Source organism: Anas platyrhynchos, chromosome 4 (genome assembly GCF_047663525.1).
Source record: "Anas platyrhynchos isolate ZD024472 breed Pekin duck chromosome 4, IASCAAS_PekinDuck_T2T, whole genome shotgun sequence".
NCBI lineage: Eukaryota > Metazoa > Chordata > Aves > Anseriformes > Anatidae > Anas > Anas platyrhynchos.
Window position 1 is genome coordinate 38,811,253 of NC_092590.1, and position 20,058 is coordinate 38,831,310.

The 20,058-nt window shown below is 39.2% G+C and overlaps 1 protein-coding gene across 13 annotated transcripts in view; it reads right to left on the reverse strand.

Annotated features, from left to right (window-relative positions):
* GAB1 (GRB2 associated binding protein 1) overlaps positions 1–20,058 on the reverse strand; it is a 95,449-nt gene that overhangs the window by 32,500 nt on the left and 42,891 nt on the right. For 12 of the 13 annotated variants that reach the window (XM_038177970.2, XM_038177973.2, XM_038177972.2 and 9 more), the window contains exon 2: positions 8,920–9,214. In XM_038177970.2, the coding sequence (XP_038033898.1) occupies positions 8,920–9,214 (295 nt within the window). Of the gene's footprint in view, positions 1–8,919; positions 9,215–18,105; positions 18,251–20,058 lie in introns of those variants that run through there. The other variant, XM_038177975.2, reaches the window with a different exon arrangement.

Here is a 20,058-nt window from a genome sequence, read left to right on the forward strand (position 1 = left end):
TTCACCTTGTAAATGATGATGACGGTAAGGTAATGAAGGCCATCAGGCTAAATATAGTGGCTCAGATGTGAAGTCTCTAAGCCCAGGATGCCACCTCTGATAACGGCCTGTTGCAGACAGGCTGAGCACAAGCAGCAAGGCAAGCCTGACATCCTGCCCCCAGCTTCTGGGGCTCTGAGGCTTTGGGACATCCCAGTGTAGAGTTTGTGCTTGCCAGCCTCTGACAGACTTCTCTCTGAATCTCTTACCTCTTTTGAGTACCTGTATTTACTTATTTTTGACTCCCACAACATCCCGTGACAACAGTTCCATAAGATCCTTTGTATGGCATGAAAAACTACTTCCTATTGATTCAAACCTTGAGCTTGATCACTTCATTTGATATCCTTCAGCTCCACTCCTAAGAGAAATAATGAACATTTGTTCCCAATTCATTGTTCCCCCATTCAATGGGGATATTCTCAACTTCATGGATCTTTGTCACAGCTTCACTGACTTGGTGCTGCCTATTTTTTTCTTGGTACAGAAACCATCTCATTGGAGAGCTTGTTTTCCTTCACTCTCACCTTTCCTAGCTCCAATAATTCTTTCCCAAAGAGGCAAACTAACCGCTGTATAAAACGCACAGAATTTGATCACACTGATTTACAAAGACATAATGATATTTCACTCTTCCTATTACAACCATTTGGCTTTTGATTATTACTGATTATTAAAGGTGACACTGTCAAAATGCCCCAAAGGCACTCATGATCTCTTCTCTAAGCAAGCATTTGGAGCCAATTAGCATTAAGGGATCATTAGCAGCGCTTACCTTATGACAGGCTGCCTCGTTTACTTTGAGGGACACCATTTGACAAAATCCCTCAGTCCTCCTACAGATTTTTTTTTTTATTGTTTGTTTGTTTGTTTTTCCCCTGGTATTTTGCAGGTGTTAAATGGTGTAGGCTATTGCCTGCTTTAATTCAATCTCAAGTTCTTCATTGTGGTGCCACTTCTTACTCACCTTATACATTCAAGCTATTTCAAATTTGACTACCAAGAAAACAGAAATGTTAACGACTTATCACTGATCAAACGAGTGCTGTTTGCCTATCTGAACCCTCAAGAACATTCTCTTCAGCCACTTACTTCACAAGCTGATATGAAGAAGAGGGTTTATCCCAGCAGCCTATTATGATTTCAAAGAGTAAAATAATCAGTTTGCTTCATTTTGAACCAGCAGATTTTTGGGGAAGGAGTCATCTGCACACCAAAGAGCCTTGGAAGTCATTTGGTTTGTTCCCAGAGCTCAGACACTAGAACTGCTTTGAAACAACTGGGAGCTGGAAAAACATCCAGAATATTTAACATGCAAACGAGCATAAAAAGAATCCTGTTTTGTTTTTATAATTCTTGTATTCAGTACAGCTAGAATAAGCAGCTTTCTCAGAAGATACCTTTGTCACTTGATTTGCTAAAAGCAGTTAGAGGCATCACTTTTTCTACAATTTACACTTTTTCCTCACAGCTGTACTCGTAATTACCCCAATACTAAAACAATCAAAAATCAAGGAGGTAAATAGGAAAACTTTCTGAACAAGAATACTACAAATAATCAAGAAGATTTGAGTGTGGGAGTTCACACTTGGTGCTGCCTTTTTTTTTTTAAGTCAGAAATTAAATCTTTCTGCACTGCAACATACAGCGATATACATTCTCTTCTCAATATTCTGATAATGCAAGCACTTGAAATACTCTCAATGTGAGCAACATACATAGTTTCATTACAAGAATCATCACTTCATTACATTCCAAAATTGCAATCTGAGTAAGAAAAACACATTCTTTGTGCAACATAGGTAGGAAGACAAAAATAGAAGTGGGATTTTCCCGTTGTAATAATGAATCAGCAACAGATACAAAACCACGTGATTCTACTTCTGTCTCATTCAGTCTATTTACCATGGTGCAGATGTTCTTATTAAAACAATCAGTGTCCAACAAAATACTGGCAATACCCTTGTACAGAATTTTTCAGATACAACAGTGTTGGCCATAAAAAAAATGCTATGGTACAAGAAAATTCACTAATAATTTCTGCTCTTATATTACACATTTTTCTGTATCTATCCACTATGCAAGCTGCACGTATGCAAAATAATTTTAAATACATGGTACACATGATTAAATACTTCAATCCTTAAAAGGACTTTTTTTTTTTTTGTTAAGTCACTATCTCTGCTGCTTAATGTAGTACCATACATCCCCAAATCCACTGCTCAAGCTTCCTCTCATCTCAGCTTCTACACAGTCTCAGATGGAAGATCCTGGAATCAAAGGGCCACATGTGTGCGTGTGCACGCACACAGCACAAGCATGTATATGCCAATGGGCGCAAACAAACAAGCACTTGCTCTGTTCACATATTTAACTCAATAGATGCAAGCCAGATCCAGCCCAGAAGACGCACGGACACGTTAGTCAGGGTTTGGCAGCACACCAAACTTTCCTAAGAGAGGTTTTCAGCAGAAGTGATCAGCTTACAATCAATAGGAAATCTATGCAGCGAGCCTCCCTTCTGAACCTTGCTGCTATACCGGGATCAAACCCTCCTAAGTTCTTTAAAAGTCCCTATGCATTTTGGAAGTGTTTTGTTATCTTAATGTCATCTCAAATATCTCTTCCCTCTTTTCCTGAGGATAACAATACCCTTTTTAAAGAAGGTAACAAAGAATTCAGCAGTTGCTTACTGTATTTTATGTTCAGGACAGCCCTAGCTCCCGCATACAAAGCAGAACCATGACCAACTGCTCTAAGTTTCTATCACATCCTAACATTTCCCGCTTTCAGAGCTCAATTGTACAATTTCGTACATATGAACTGCAGGCATTAAGTAATCTTAAGCTGCCCTTTTGGTTACCCATTTAAAATTCAAAAACACCAAAAGCATTTCCACTCCGAATTTCTTCCCCCTCTCCACCTGCAACTTTCTTTTGAAGGCTGTTCTTTCAAAAGAGGGAAAAAGGAAAAAGCAACAGATGTAGCCCGTTCTCTCCATCTTCAGATGGTACGCAGGCTGGGTGACGCAGGAAAAATAATCAACAAGTACTGTTACAGGGTAACTTCTGTAGGTGCTTGTGAAGAGAAACAGTGCAGCTCACCACATGAAAAAGCTTTTTCCTTCACTATAAAGGTCTAGAGCTCTCCTCCTAGAACAGGCTGCTCTCGTCACATGGCAAGTTTACCCAGCTGCAGCTGCAGCACACTGGCTGCAACCACAGACATCTACAGGCTTCCAAAAAGATGTTTTTTAGCACTCAGCATCATGGCAAACAGCACCTTCTGACTTAATAAGTAGCAATCTGCAAGCATCTTCCAAGCCACCCTCCTGCAATCCCCTTCTCCACGCAGCTCGTCAGGCAATTTTCATGCCACAGAAGATGTCCAGCAGGAACCAGAGGGAAAAAATAACTCAATTACCTATGCAAATTAGATTCACACTATTTTTCTCAAGGAAAAGAAAAATCAACTTTCCACAGGATATTCTGTTGAAGGCAGCTAGCAGTTCAACATAAAACCCCCAAACACTCAAGATGAAAGTTCTGACTGCACTCCTGACTGTATGCTTTTTATGTGGGTAGTTTTTCATCATATACTTCCAAGAGAAGATGTACCACCACAGATTTTGTGCTCATTTGCTCTTAGCCACCCTCCTTAAACACATGATCTGAAGTTGAAGACAGCTTCATGTTCTGTCCTGTATTCCTTTTCTCTTTTGGAAATGGACAATGATTATCTCAGCTTTGCCACCTTCCAACTCAGGTCTTTAGCCATCAGCTACCTCTACGAAATCTACTATGCCAAATTTCAAGTCTTTCTCTGGACCCACTACAAATTTTGTTACTACTCTGCAGTTTCTCTAGGTGGTATTTGGTGACCGTGACAACTTCCTTCACATTCTGACTTCACTCTTAGCAATGACATTCTCACCGAGAAATCACATTTCTACATCTCACCAGCCATTTCCTTTACTTGAAGTAATCATCCAAAAAAGCCCCCACAATAGATGCCTCTGCACCGCTGCTACTTCTAAAATGATTGCCTCAGTTTTCAGATAACTGACCCACAATCCTCATCTGGGGGATCTCTCTCCTAATGCTTAACTCCATCCTTCCACATTATTCTTAACCTCATTCAGTATCACCAATCACAATCCTCCTGGCATGTCATCTTGAAAATGACTTTCCTTTTAATTAGTCACATCCAAGAAGTGTCAAAAGTCACAGACTGTCATTACATACATCACGTCTACTGGGCAATGTCCTATTATCATGCCCATTAAAATAAACCAGCCTTCTCAGTTTGTTTCCACCTCATGTCTAAGAGTAACAAATTTTCTGTTTCCTTTACTACACCACTCATATGCATTGACAAAAATTATTTAAAAGTTTATTACTCTGACAATATGTTTCTCTTAGTATTCCTCCATCTATTTCTCACTTCTGAGACCTTTCATGACCAAAGTACCCAATATTCATCATGTTATTAATAACTATTTTGATTTGGCAAGCAAGCCAGCCCCTATCATCCACTAAGATAAGAACATTTTGTGTCTCTTATAGGCTGCCCCTTCATGCAGTAAGGGCACCTTAAATATGTCTAATATCCAACTTTACTTATCTAAGCCCCCTTGGTAATTCCTTCTCAGTAATCCCAGAGTTCACACAGTCCAATAACTGAAGGAGTACGTGAACTGAGCTGTCACTGTAATCAAAACTGCCTTATTCTAAAGTTTTATTCTAAAACTAACTTCTTCCTACTCCTCAGTTTACATTCTGATACCTCCTACCACAGATAAGGCAGTACATGACAAGGTAGATAAGGTGTGTATGTATGTGTGCATATACATATATATACACACACATATTATTAATGTATTAATTTATGTAACATATTACTATTAATATATTACTATATATTTTTATATAATACATATTATGTATATACATATATATACACACACAGATACATATATAATAAGGTAGATGATCACAAGGCCTGTTTTCTGTTCCACACTTGTGTTACAGGTATCCTGCTCTGATTCAGAGATCCTGAGCCAAGTCGAGCAGCAGTGATACCTGGCCATACAGCATGGTTCCTTACTGGAGAGAATACAAGGAGCAGATAGGAAGGTAGAGTTATGTTCGTCCTGCCAGTCATTGCTCTTACACACATGCTATGATGAAATGTCCAGCTATAACACATGTATTATCAGTACATGATAAAAAGAAGTTAGTTGACAATTTTACTGTTCAAAATGTAGAAGGCATGAGAGGCAAATACCAGACAGCAATTGGCAGAACAGGAATTCTGCAAAATTTGAAAATATTGTGAGGCAAGTTGCACTTTTTTCAATGCATGATCTATGCTACACTTCTTATGACAAAGGAAATGTTCTTTAACACATGTAAATTATTTGTGAAACCCAAGTATAGCTTTCAACATTTTTTTCTTCTTCTCCTTTTTTTCTTATTTCACTTCATCATTGCTGTCTTTATTCCAAAGACTACATGCAAGTAACATGTTTGCATATAGTATGATCATTTCCTCCTTCCCTTGCACTGCCAAATATGCAATTCACTGAACTACAGAAACATGGAGCTTGATTACGTATAAAACATTGATCACAAATGTCTACTGAATTCTAGGGAGGGACCTTCACAGCCTTCTTTCAGGACCTGTGCTTAAATATTCTGGGAAAGTTTTCCCTTATTGTTACATCTCTCACGAAAAATAAAACAAATTGCTTCTCTTTCGATAACAATTGATCCATATCCTGCTTATTACAAGCTTTTATACTTTTAAAGCCAACTATTCCCTAGGTATTTTGTTTCTGGGAAGAAAATAAACTGTTTCAACTGTTCTCCTCATCGATCACTTAAAAATCCACTTCCTCTACTCCTATTGTTCTTTAAGCATTTATCCTCATCCTCCTGGAAACTCAGACCACAGTATTTCGGCGGAGGTCTCCACAGCGCCAAGGAGAAGAGAATGGTCATTTCCCATGTCCGTTTTGCTTCTCCATCCCAGAAGGTCTCACTGGAGTTCCAAGCACACAAATTACTGGCAGCATGTTTTCACTTATAGTTACAGTTTAACCTCTACATGACTAAACCACACCTACCTTATATTATGACCTTACACAGAAAATATGAATTCTAAAAATACAGTATGAAAATTGGTGGTAAAGCAACTGAGAATCATGCTCATGTGTGGCCTCCCCCCCCCCCTTTTTCATACATGTTTTAAAAATATTCCACTTGAAAACAAAAAGCATTTAATGAAGAAGTTGTAAAATGCACTCACAATTTTCCATATAGAAGTAGAGGAATTATTGAGATTATTAGAAAATCAACATTTCCTTGATGTTTTGGGCTCATTGTAATCTTAAGAGACAATCTAAATAATTTTAAAGCCTAAGTTAAAGCAAATTCCTATTAAAAACATATAACTGTTACAGATCACACAAGTCAATGTAATCAGAAAGCTGAAGACTCAATGATTTGTAACAGTAACAAAGGAATGTAAGTTACTCTTACTCTCCAAATACAAAAATAATCTTTCAGATCTCCAGAATGAATAGATTTCACATGCAAAAATCAATTTCTAGTTGGAAGGTAACAAGGGAGCATTAATCATAAATTACTGGGAAAATCAATTTTATAAGAAGAACAAGAAGAAAATACAGGCTTAGTATCACATGAATCTCTGAATTTTCATTAAGTATGGGAGGAACAGGTTAGTACTAGACTGAAGCAACCTTTTTTTTTTTTTCCTCATCTCTTCACAGTTTTGACCGTCTCTCTTTCCCCCTTATTCCTCCCAAACTCAAACAGCAACTCCATATTCAGTTTCTAACAGCATGAAGTTCCACCTTCTCTGAACGTCTCTTCATGAATCTAAAGGAGACAACTGGACTGGGCTTCCAGACAAATAGCAGGAGCTGCAGGCTGGTGGTGAGTCCCAGTCCTTGATCTAGTAATGGTGGCTAATGACAGTCCTCTCACAAGACCTGCAACCAGTCTGGCAAGAGACATTGTCCAGCTCCAAAGAAAACCATCTTCCATTTCCATAGGCTGAAAGGAAGGTTGGTTCTGGCCCATACATTGTCTTGTTGTCCCGATCCAAACTGAAGTAACAGGGTTTGTTTATTGCCTGTGGTAAATTTCACCTGTTCTTTAACTTCCAAATAAATTTACATTAACACAGATTTTCTAAGTATTCTTATGACTAAGTCTTCCATTCACAGCTAGATATAACCTATAAAATAAGAATTCAGCAATACACAGACCCTCAGCAACTCATTTTCTGATTTCCGTTTTTTAATTCCTCCCCTACATATTGCAAGAGCTCACTAATCCCATGAAGCAGACAGAACTGCCAGCTTTCAATTACATGAAGCGATGGGGTTGGGATAACTCAGACAACACTAAAATGGTAAAGATAACACAATGAGACCATAATGGGGAGAAGTTCTGTTAATAAAATTGATTCCAACAAACAAAGAACAGATCCATACAGGCCACTGTTAGCTCTCTGCGTTCATAGAGAATTTCATCAACAGAAAATTAAGGACTAATTAATACATCAGCCCTCAAGCAAGAGAAGGCCTCGTGGTTTTGAGGTGACCCTACTTTTCCATTACACACAGGGGACATGCGCTCTCACGTACACTGCAGCAGCCAGATAAGTACATTTCCTCTTCACTTCCCAGGTTCCTGGTTTGTCCCCAGAACCAATGATTTCTGAGCATCTCCTGCTCACAGCTGCAGTGGTGCACTAGTGCATTATCCTTCAGAAAGCAATCACCTGCCTGCCTCTCTCCTGTACGTAACAGATGCCTGGCAGACTGAATACCGATTCATACGACAATCACTTTTAGAAATGTGCTGTGGGTGGTCTCAGTTATATTAAGGATGTCATAAAAACATGCTGTAACTGTCAAAATAAGTGCCCTTCACTGAGTTTGCTATTAGAGTGGTAATCCATAGACGGAGTTTTCATGACGAAGTTTTAGTTCAAAACTGCATTAAGAAGAAAGATAAGAACCCCTCTTCAGAAAGCAAGAATGTTTTCCAGTCATTTTTGGCAAATGAGCTGGAGTAGAAGCAGAGATAAAAGCCCTACCTCAACCTTTTTCCCCCTACCTCAACCCACAACCCTCCCTCCCCCCCCCAAAAAAAGGATTAAATTACAGCCCCCCATTCAGTCAGGCAAGCCTCTCGTGACCCCCTGTGTGACTGTGCACACAGCTACAGCTATTCATGCAACCCACTAATAAGCAAATAAATAAGGCTAGCTTCAGGAGAAGCAATAGCAATGAGCTGTTTGTAGGTATTTAACACCATCATGTTTCCTACAAGCTGCTTTCACACAATGTCTATTTTGGTAGGATCTGAGCTGGTTAGTGGAGAGCGACAAGTTATTTTTTGCTTGTTTCAACCAGTGAGGAGAAGACATTTTTTCCAAGTTGCAAAGCAGATGGAGAAATAGCAATATTAGAAACCGGACGTTTTGCACCCATTTCTGCTTGCACAGCCATGTGCTTTATACCACACAGGATTCCTTTGATGATTATCTTCTGTTTTGCATGATTTCACTTTGATTTTCCCTATATTCTCAAGACCTAACATCATGCAAAACAGAAGAGCATCATTCCACTTCTACGGCACACTTAATTTGTAATGAATTCTTAGTATCTCCCTCTGTTCTGCTTACATTTTTTCAAAGTAACAAGGAAGTTTCACAGTCAATGCATATGAGTTTTAAAACATATGCTAGCTAAAAATAGTCATTTGATCTTTGGAACAGTCTTTGCATGTAGATAGAACACTTTCTTAGGAAAAAAAAAAACAAAAAACAAAAAACAGAACTTACCCTCATCTGTAGGGTTGAACCCACAGATATCACAGATGCATCGGACCCACTTATTCATCTCCTCCTCACTGTCTGCCACCAAATAGAAAACTCTGTCTATAGTGTTGATATCAAAAATATAACTGTTTTCGAACTCTTTTTTGTTGAATGTTAATCCAGCATCCACTTGCTGACATAAATTTAAGTCAATAATTCGGATAGGCTTCTTGGCATGGTCATTTTTGTAGTATTCCAATACATCTGGATCTCCTGTTAAACGGCCGCTGCGAAGTACAAACCATCTCCTCTTCCATGCCTGAAAATTAGTGAGAAAAAGGAAGAAAAATTACAATTAGGAATACTTTATAATTATAATTTAATTTATAATAGAGGGTTAGTGAGTTTGTATTTCAAGGTTTATTTCTTCTGTATTCAAGCTTTGTTTTTAAAAAAGATAACATATAATTAATTCACTACTTAAAAAAGGAGAAAGGATGAATTTAGTAAAGAGAAAAAGGTGGGGAGGAGGCCAGGAGAAGGGGAAAAAGCACCAGAAAAAACTTCTGAAGGAAGCAGAAGCAAAATATGTCTAAGTTCTCCATTGTGTATTCCCCCCTTCCCCCCCCCCAGTATCAGCCACTTCAGACTGACTGATTCTAGCTTTTTTTTTAAAAAAAAAAAAACAAACAACAACTGATACTCAATGATAGCAACCTGATAGTTCAAGAGCACACTGTTCACACCACACACTCCTCTTGATGTTAAGCCATCTCTGCCCTCAGAACCACTTAACATTTCACAGTAGTAGTTGTTACAGAGAAGGACCTACATTATTATTTCAGAAAAAGTTAGAGGTGTAGGGGGAAAAACGACCAAATTGTCTAGTTTTACCACATGAAACAGTCAGAACTGTACCACCATCTCCCATCTCTGAACCACTGCCATCAGCTCTGCCCTGGAGACTCACCAACTGCTCATTCTCAAGCGCATGTGCTTTTTGGGGTATCAAGCTCATGAAGCTGAGAAGATAACACAGAAAATGGAAGATCTTTTCTCCGGCTACAAAACTACAAAAAATATTTGATTTTAAGACAATTTTTACACTTGGTAAAGTAAGTGCATTCATTTTAACTGTGAACACAGCATCTGCCTTGTAATGTGGAATGGATCAAGTCAAGGCCTCAAGCAATGATGTACACAGCACCACCAAGTTCAACTGGGGAAGGAGTTAGATGGAGCAAACCAAACACCTTAATTTCCAGAAGCAGCATCTTCTAGTAGCACAGCTGCTAAGCACTGTGTAACAGGGACCCAAAAACACTTGAATTTCTTTTGGTTTCCTGTTTCCAAGCTAAGTGACAACTTCGATTCTGGGATAACAGGAAACAGCAGTATCAGAGGCGTTCTCTTCAGACATGGCTGACCACAGATAACTTCTGTATGAACTGCAGAACTCGTATTTCACAAACTGGACTTATCTTGAACCTCAGCCTTCAGTCAATCAGAGAACTTGGTTGATGCTCAAAGGAGGAGGAAAGATTAAAGAAAGAAAGCTACAAGATGCATTTGTCTCGCGATTCACGGAACAAAAATTAACTCTGTAGCCATCAAGCATGCCTCTCATGAAAGCTCAGTTCCAATATCGTGGTAACAAGTGAAAGATTCATATTATCAATCCCACCAGTCTTTGTTGAGAATTAATGAGTAAACAGCACTCAAATTCAGAAAATCAACCAGCTAAACAGAATTTGTTTTGAGCCCTTTGGGCTACAAAACAGCAACTATTAAGTACTTAAAACATCGAATTTAGCCCAGCAGCACCTGCTACTATTTTTGAAGAGTTTTCACATAGTGCATATGTGAATGTTTATTTCAGTCTGATAATGAGTCACGCTCACTGGAACTGGCACAGATTATATTCAAAAACAAAAGCAATTCCATAAACTACACACTAATAAGGCAGATACAAAGGTTCTCTGGATTACAGTACAAAGCACAATTTAGCAGCAGAATAAAGCTTAAAGCTAGACAAGAGAACTGACATCAGCACCCTTGCTAATCATAGTACAAAAGCGCCTCTATATTTTGTCAAAGTGCAAAATGAGCCCACATAAATCACTCTTTGTTATTTGAAAATATCTGGGATTCTTAAAGCTTGATCTATTTTTAACATTTCAGTATTTGTCGTTGTAATGAAAGCTGTATACTGCCTCACTGAAGTACAAAATCCTGGGCTATCTATGTAATGAAGGAGCTTCTTCAGTAATTGCTTTCCAAAAAGAGCTCTCTAAAAGACAGGAGGCACATGTGCGAAGATGTATTTATGTATACTTAATTTTTTAATCCTTTTTGACATTTTCTGAAAATTTTGCATAGAGCTATTTCTTTTAATCGCCAAAGTAAGAAAAAAGCAACTGGTTTAAGCCACAGGAATATTTTAAGTACTAATTATCTGTCATGTCACTTACAACTACCAACCATACATTATCTGCTCAAATATTTTTCCAGGCTTAAACAATATTGGTATTGGAACAATGTTCAAATCCCATAACCTACTGAGTATATTTTTACCTTCTCAGGCTTAATCTAGTTGATTTCTAGCACAGAAAACCAGTGTTTAATATGGGAAAATTTGTTTATTTGAAATGATAGATAGACATATGAAAATGTTATTAATAAATTAAATTCTAAAATATGTACTTACACTACTAGCTACAAAACTGCATGCATTTCAACCCCTAATTCTGAAGTAAAACTGGTGCTTTTGAAAGGGTAACAAGGCAAATGTCACGCGACTCAAGCTCACCAGAAGCCCATGTAGGCTTCTAACATAATTTATTGCAAAACAAGGTTTGTTGCTTTTGTTTCAGACTAAGAAAGGACTTGTGTGCCTCTCAGCTTGTTTTCTCCGAGAGCCACAAAGCCTATCAGCTGGTCTAACATAGGACTCCACCACTCTTGCCAAACATTGTCCTGTTTATATCATGAGACTATCGTATCATGAGACCATCATAACTATAGAAACAGGCTTGTTTGCTCAGTTTTGAAGTAGGCTAAAATGTGACAAGCTGCTCACCCACAGAGCATCAAATGATCAGAGTAATACTGGAATCCAGGATTTTTCAAGCAGCATTTTGAGTAGATTATAAAACAGAAATAAATTCTTATTAATTTCTCCCACTCAGTCACTCACATGTAAAATTTTGATTTAGAAAAGAGTAAATTGGCTAAGATACTAGTAGAAAGCATCATTTATCACAGTGGTGGTTTTGTTTTTATTTTTTCTCATTGATTTTGAAAGCTTGTAGCTAAGACTGTATGCAATATCATCTCCTTACATGAGGTATATCTGCTGAAGATGTCAACCACGCTTTAGCTATACTTCCCTTAAATTTTGATGGATTTATTTATTTATCATCTTGTCATATGTATTTGAGATGTACCTCGTTCAGCTGCTGGCACTAGTTCAAAGATGTAGGAAATAGTGGATGTGTGTCTAAGTGGAGAGGGAAAGGAAGGAGGAAGGGGTCCGGAAAGAATAGATAATTTGCCTTTTTATTTTAAAAAGGACTTAATGTTCCATTTAGATTCCCTCAAGCTGCTGCTCAAGAGGCCAGAACAGTTGCATGAAGTGTTTAAAAGCTTAGAGCTGCTAAATAAATTGAAAACAACTTGTTCTGGCCAATCTTTTTTTACAGTTCTCACGTGGTCAAGTAACTGCTTACTGACAAACTGTCGATTGTCCTTGTCTGGTTTGCTAAGTATTATGACCCATAACCCTCACATCATTTAAAGTTGCTTTTCCCTTATTAGCACAAATATCATCCGCTTTTCTCTCAGGTAGAACCCACTGAAAAAAAATCTCCAGAATTGTTGAGTACTGCCCAGCTCCAAGACCTTCCTTCTCATCTGTCTAGTAGGCACATGCTCATTTTTTCATCTTACTATCCTGCGAAGTACTTGCAAAGGGCAGTAATTTGCCATTTTTCTTTCCCAGAGAAGTAAACTAAGGCTTGGAGAAAGATGCAACTCACCCAGGGGCACAGGGAAGGATCCAAAGGAACACTTCATATTTTACAAACACGTGATAGAACATTGCCTTGCTCCAAAAGAACTTCTCAAGTAAGGACAAAAGATGCAGAACGTAACTAGAGAGAAGTAAAGGAAAGGGGAAGACAGCCCACGTCACTTCAGAACCCTCTTTCAAACTTTTGTTTTAGTCCTGAACCTACTGCTGAGGTCGCTTGACTCATCTGCCACATCAAGTTTTTATTTTCTCATGCTTGTGCTCCATTTCATCCATCTCTCTCCCTTTTTTCCAGTGCTGAAGTTAAACAAGGAAATAGCTGCATGTCTTGGACAAACAGGAAGAAGGATGGCAACCAGAAGCTGAATATTTCTTCCCCTCTTCACCTCCCCATTTCTAGTTCCCAGGTGTTCCATCCATCCATCGCAGGAGCTAAACACCTCCAATGCTGCCTCGCTGACTCATGTGTTGGACCTCAGCTCTGCATCCCTTCAGAAGCCCAGATGACAAACCGCAGCGTTCCTTCTCACTAGGCTTCTTTTTAGGTCCTGTTTGTTTTGGGCACAGGGCAGTGACAGCTGTCACCAGCAAGCTTCGTTACCACAATGCACGTACCTGGGAGGACAGCCGGGAAGCAGCTAAACTAGGTCACCTTAAATAATGTTACTTCAAACACAGTACTTCACTGTTTCCACTTGCAGAAATCCTAAATGGTGAAATTAAAAGTTTGGCTGAGTTTTTCCCTGAGAAATTAGCACTTTGTATATTTCTACATGGAAATAGATTAAGGGATGTTTTTCAGAAAGCGTTTCTAGGAAGCCTTTAATAAATGGCCTTGCTATAAGCACCACAACTCAAGAACACAGAATTATTAGTTACTTTTTAAAGTTGTTGCTGTAACGCCAACTGGGAGCAGCCACACTCTTCCTGAAAAAGTGATGCCCTTAAAAAAAAAAAAATACAACATACCGCATAAACTCAGCACAAAATAAAGCTTGTTAGTATCTTAACTCTAAGAGCAGAAACTTCAAAGATTTCATAACAGTCCCCGTGTTCTACTTTTAGCAGCATTAAGCACTAAGGAGCATAAACAGATTGCTGCAAAACAAACAAACGTGATATGAGGAAAACACTGGATATATTATTACTTTCTTTAAATACTTAAGACTTGTTTTCCAGGAAGCACCATCTTTTCTCACTGAGCAAAATAAGGAAAAAACAGTCTCAGTGGAAGTTTCCACTCTCCTGGCCATCATCCTGATCATCTGTTCCGAATACACACAAGGCCAAAATTTCCTGTTTTCAAACTATTGTCACCATTTTCTAGTCTTGTGCTGTCGATTCTAACTTTAGCTTGTTAAACAAACAAAAGAAAACACTGCAAATACAGCAGAACAATACTTGCACACAGATTTGCTGTGAGCACTGTTTCATAAGTGATGGTTCAGCATGTGAACTAACTAGTCTCCCAGCATTACGCAGCTAATTAAAGCATCAAAAACAGGACAAAACACAACTCAGACGATAATTTTAGCACTGCAAGTGCTGTTTTGTCAATCTAAAACTAATTGAATGTTTTCATAATCCTTCACTATTTTTTATTTTTTTAATTTTTATTCAAGTCTTGTGCCTATTCCCAGTGTAATTATACAGCCAAATCTGTATCATCTTCTCCGTATCACACTGATCCTTATCAGGACTGGTAGCATCAGCCACTTCAACACTTTTCTACGCTATGTCAGAAATTTTGTAATGGCAAGCACTAGTTTCTCTGCAATACTCCTGCACAGCAGAGAACTATCGCTGCACCTTCACCAAAGGCAAACTGACTCACGGAGGTAATGCAATGCAACACACCTCCAGTGGAGACATGATGGCCCAGTTCCTGGCTCCAAGCTAGGACCAGTGACCAGACCATCCTTCCAGCTTCCTACATCATCTCACCCACTCCTTACACCTATATTCTGCTGTTTCTTATCTCTTGCAAGCTTACCTTTTTGCTTTGTTCTGCTTCACTCCACCCACCCTGGATGGCTAACACACACCTTCATAGCAGTCTTGCCAACAACACGCTCCCTATGACAAAAATGAGCTTCGCCATCTCCTCTCACTGTTTTGTCAGCAATGAAAACGTAACACCATATCAGCTGCTAGGAGCAAAGTTAACCCTATCCTAGCTGAAACCAGGACAAACACTTTTCCTGGCATACAGAGAAGTGGATTTGTTGCAGGTCCCTTACCCACACATCTTCATAGCACCTTTGGTTTGCTGCCCTTTTTCACAGAACATCTCCCACATTTCATCTTTTCCTCTCCCATCATCCTGGGAACCTTCCTCTCATCTTTCCCATGCGTATATAGTCATGTTTTTGTGTATTTATCAGCAAAAGGTGGTATAGTTCTTGGGGTTTTTGCCCTTTTTTTAAAACAAAAGTTAACTTGAGTCTTTTCATCAGTTCTTAATTAAAAGTCCCTTCCCCCTCCTAATCTTAATATAAGAAAGCAAAACATTCAGGGTAGGTTCTGCCCTTTTTTTTTTTTAAATATTATTATTAAGTGACTGTACACTTCTTATTAGAAGGATTACTACAGCGCTGACAAGACTCCCTGCACACGACAACCCAGGCAAGAAACAAGCTGCACTGTGTTTAACTCCAGCTTCACTGTCCTGAGTTCAGGAGCACACATCGTGACAAGTCACACGAGAACAATGCGCAGAAAACCAAAAAAAATATCAGTATTTATAAAGGCACAATTAATCTACAGCTGAAATGTCAAGCCTACACTCCATGGATATCTCCAGCTGCTTTCCCACCAGTGGCAGGGGATGAAATATTCCACCATTTATTTCTGTCTACTCATTTTTCATTCCCTAGCTGGGTAGTCATTTCGAAGTGGTGCTTGTAACAGGGTGTGAAAAATTGCTCGTCTTCCAGCTCACAAACACAGTGCTGCCCCTCCCCCCCTTTTTTCTTTTTTCTTTTTTTTTTTTTTAATATTTTGTACAGATTCAGTCTTCCTTTTTTTTCCCCTTTACTTGCCTGTGCAGATATCTATCTTCATAACCTGAGAAAGCCTTAAATACAAGGAAAACCAAGACATTAGAACTGTGTAAAGACTCCTTCACTATTTTGGATCCTTTAAAGGACACTGAAGTTGCAGTGAGCAAACATACAACACATGCTTCACTGTTTCATGTTTGGATCACTCAAAAGTGTGCTGATGCTGCATACAAGACAGACAATGCTACAGATGAGCACACAGGCCAGGCATTCTGCGTGTCATCGCAGTCAAAATATTCTTTGGCTTAAATGCTGTGTTTTGTACTCCCCATAAAAGAAAGGGGATTTGGGCTACAGAAGCTGCATTTTCTCCAAATTCAACAAGGGATGATGAATTAAGGTGGAGTCGAGGACAGTGCAAAGTTACCCCGTAATTTCTACACACTGCCTCCCCATCTAGCTAGCGTGGCTAAAGCTACTAGTTGCTTGCCTACTGGAAGAAGCTGTTGGACATCTATTAACACTCACGGAGAAGTCTCCAAAGGAAATTCCAGACTATTTAAATAATCTTTACAAATAAAATTTAGGACATGTTGACACTCCATCCTTCTCCATTCCTTGTGAGACCAAGGCTGTATGCTCTGTGTGCTAGCTGACATTTTTGCAAGTCAAGCATCTGCAGACTAAAGCTGGAGCCTCTTCTGTAAATGAGTCAGCCACTATTACGGCAATGAGAGGGCTCATACTTTCTTGGGCCACTTTGGGCATGCTGAAGGGAAAGCTATTGTTCTGCCAAGGTATTACAGCGAAAATCAACATGCTATATTTTAAATACTGTAAGGCATTGCAAGGAATTACTTGTTGCAGGGAAGGGGAAGAAGTAGAAAGGGCATGCTCAGTGTTGTTTACATTATTTTAGGAGCAAAATTATCAACCTTCCCACTACAAATCATCAGGTCTGTAATGTGCATGAATCAAGTGGGCAGACATGGCTAAAGAGCTGCTAAGAAAATCCAAATGTAAAACAAAAGTCAGCATTGTGTCCGATACATACATCCACCCTTAATCACTGAGAAACACCACGGAACTTCTCAGAGCATTTTCACAGCTGACCTGAAGAACTCCAAAGAAAGAAATCATTTCTAAATAAACCAGCACAGTCAAAATTACCAATGCATTATAACATAATTTGCTTATATTACGCTGAGATTCTATTATAATAAAAACACTTTTTCCTAGACTGCGAACAATAGACTTCTTAAGGTTCAAATAAATCACTAGCAGTTACAAAAGGGTTAAGATGAAAAATCAGCTACATTGCATACCTAACTATATACCAGCATACTTGAAAATTAAAAAGCTTCAGTATAACAACTCTGAGTAGTTTACAAAAAGCTACTCACTCTCATCAACTCCTGTAAAAATGGTTTTTGTTTCCTAGCTTCTAACAGTCCCATCACACAACTTATTATTAGATCAACAGTTTTGTAGAATTTAACCACCACGACCAACTAATTTATCTCTTCTCTGCCCACCCCTGAGCAGCCTTGTGAATCCAGATTTGTTCCGAAACCAAATCCTCGGAATGGCTTGGCCACAATTGCTTACCACAAGAGCCGAGGCGCCCTGCCGGAGGAACCTGAGCGCCGGCACGCCAAGCCCCAGCCAGGCAGCATCTGCTCCCAACAGCTCGCTGCAAGCCTGCGTGTTGACAAAACTGAAGGACTCGCACTACTGTTTTAACAGCCAAGAAATAACATATGGTTCTTGAATAATGATACAAATATTAAGATAAGCTAAGTGTTTTAGAGGACTGCATTAACACACCTACGTATGCCCACATATGCCTGTAATGCACTGAAGCAATACATCACAGAACTCCTACTTGCACTTTGTGGCATTAAACTTCCTTTTTTTTTTTTTTTTTTTTAAATGAGTTAGCAATACAAGTGAACAAACGGGTGGAGGTTTCGATCAGTGCTTCAGAAAGTTTTATCAAGTCCACTTCTAAAACAAAATAAAAGCTAAACCATTAAAAAAACAACAAAAAAAACATATTTCAAGCAGAAAGATACCGTTCTGTAAGGAAGCCCCTGTTTACTTAAGCCAAATCATTTTCCGTACACATGAATTAAAAAGCAGAAAAATAAACAACAGGAGCAGTTTTTTCTAGTTTACCTCTTTAAGTCTTCAGAAAACTTAGGCAACGTCCTGACCATTTCTGTAGTTGTGTCTACCCCAAAATAAGCAAGGCTCTCTTTTTCCTGTCGGCTTTCCATCTCGCTATACACCACCCTATCCTCATAACCTTTGACCAACAGGAAGTAGACACAATGGCCTGAAAATAACAGCAATTGTAAGATTTCGAATGATTTAATACATGAGGGGTGGGTTTAAGACTTGAAAAACCTTCCCTTGCTTTGGTTTTCGAAACGTTGCTTAAAAAGCATGCTAGCTTCATAGGCTCACGATGTTTGTTCCAGACGCAAGGCTGAACTAAGTTAAAACTGTGCAACATTATTCAGTGTACAGAGGTACAAATTCTTGCATATATTGAGGTTCTGCATTGAAGTCAGTCATTATACTGTTTCATAAAACCAACTCAATTTTACGATAGTGTAAGCAGTAAAAGGTAATAGAAGTTTCTTGCAGCATTGTATCTTGTTTTCCAAATCATTATTACATCCTCGTGTGAAATGTAACCAGTAGTCCATTTAAACACTGCAGTTAAAAGAATTAAAAGAGTCCTATGATCAAAAGTCACTGAACAGTCTGCTAATGAGAAGGACTTTCCTAGCTTGATGTAGTCAAAGAGCACTTCATGTTACAGAGGGAAAGGTCTTTATCCTCCCCTCATGTAAAAGCCCATGCAATGACACCACAGACATTTTCATTACCAATATAAAAGTCATGTGCTTTACATTTTACTAACGTCTTGGCATGAACGCTCCGGAGTTATAGATTCCGAAGTCCAGACAGGCAATTAAAGCATTTCTTTTCATTAGTTCTAATGATTTTGTCTTGCATTCCAAGTCCCAGTTGATTGCTGTCTTGCAAACCCACAATCACGTCCTGTCTTTGTCATCCCTCCCCAAAGGCTTCAGGTTCCTCCTTTGCGGTTACACCGCAACACAACCAGGTCACCAAGATAAGAGCAGAACGAGCCGACTCCGAAAGGGACTCACCCCTCTCGAAGAGGGCCCTACTGAATCTCCTGAAGAGGGGAACAAGGGAAAAATAATCAGTGCCATTTTTATATGGCCTCCTTGTGGGGAGCTTAGGACTACCAGATCAAAGGTTCTTCCTCAGTCACTGAAGCTGATAACATCCCTCTGCCTTGGAAGTGCTAAGAAATTTCAGGCTAGGGGTAGTACTGGGGAATAATTACAAGCATGCCAAAACACAAGGTCCTAATAATATCCCAACACAATTCCGAGCATGCTTGCTACCCTGCGGACACACTCGATCATGCATTCACTGAACCTCTACCGTACATCAGGCACTGACTGCATGGTTTTAGAAGCATTTCAGTCACAGAAATGCACTCGAAATACTCTTTCGCTAGCAGGGGAAGCTCGGGCACTGCCTTTCTACAGCATAAGACTGGATCTAGCCCATCAGCGCAGTATTTCATTAAGGCCTGCAAGCACTCACACTAACCACAGAGGAGCTCCTGATGATATATTCCAGCACAATACCCACAACCGCTTCCAAATGCGAGATGGCTGGACTGCACATGAGCAAGCTTTTCAGCTCAGCAGCAGAAGCCACACCACGTAATCATAGCTCAAAGCACAAATGCTTCAACAAGGAAAGTAAATGTGAGGTTCTCTGCGAGTTCATAGTTTAGGAGTCCCTTGAAACCACTCTGCCTGTTAATAGGATCCTCCTTTCCCTTCCCCCATGTTAAGACAGACCCTGATGCCATCACACCAAGGAATAACAGAGAAAGGATATCCTGCCTAGATTTTCCACTATACAGATCAAATCATCAATCCAGAGAGGTCTCTGCTTACACATGGGATAAAAAGAAGATGCTTCCAACTGATAAACCCTGAGAGGAAGCAAGGTTGGCTCCATGACTATTTTTAAGTAGTTAGCATTCACACAATGGCCTAAAATTAATGGCCA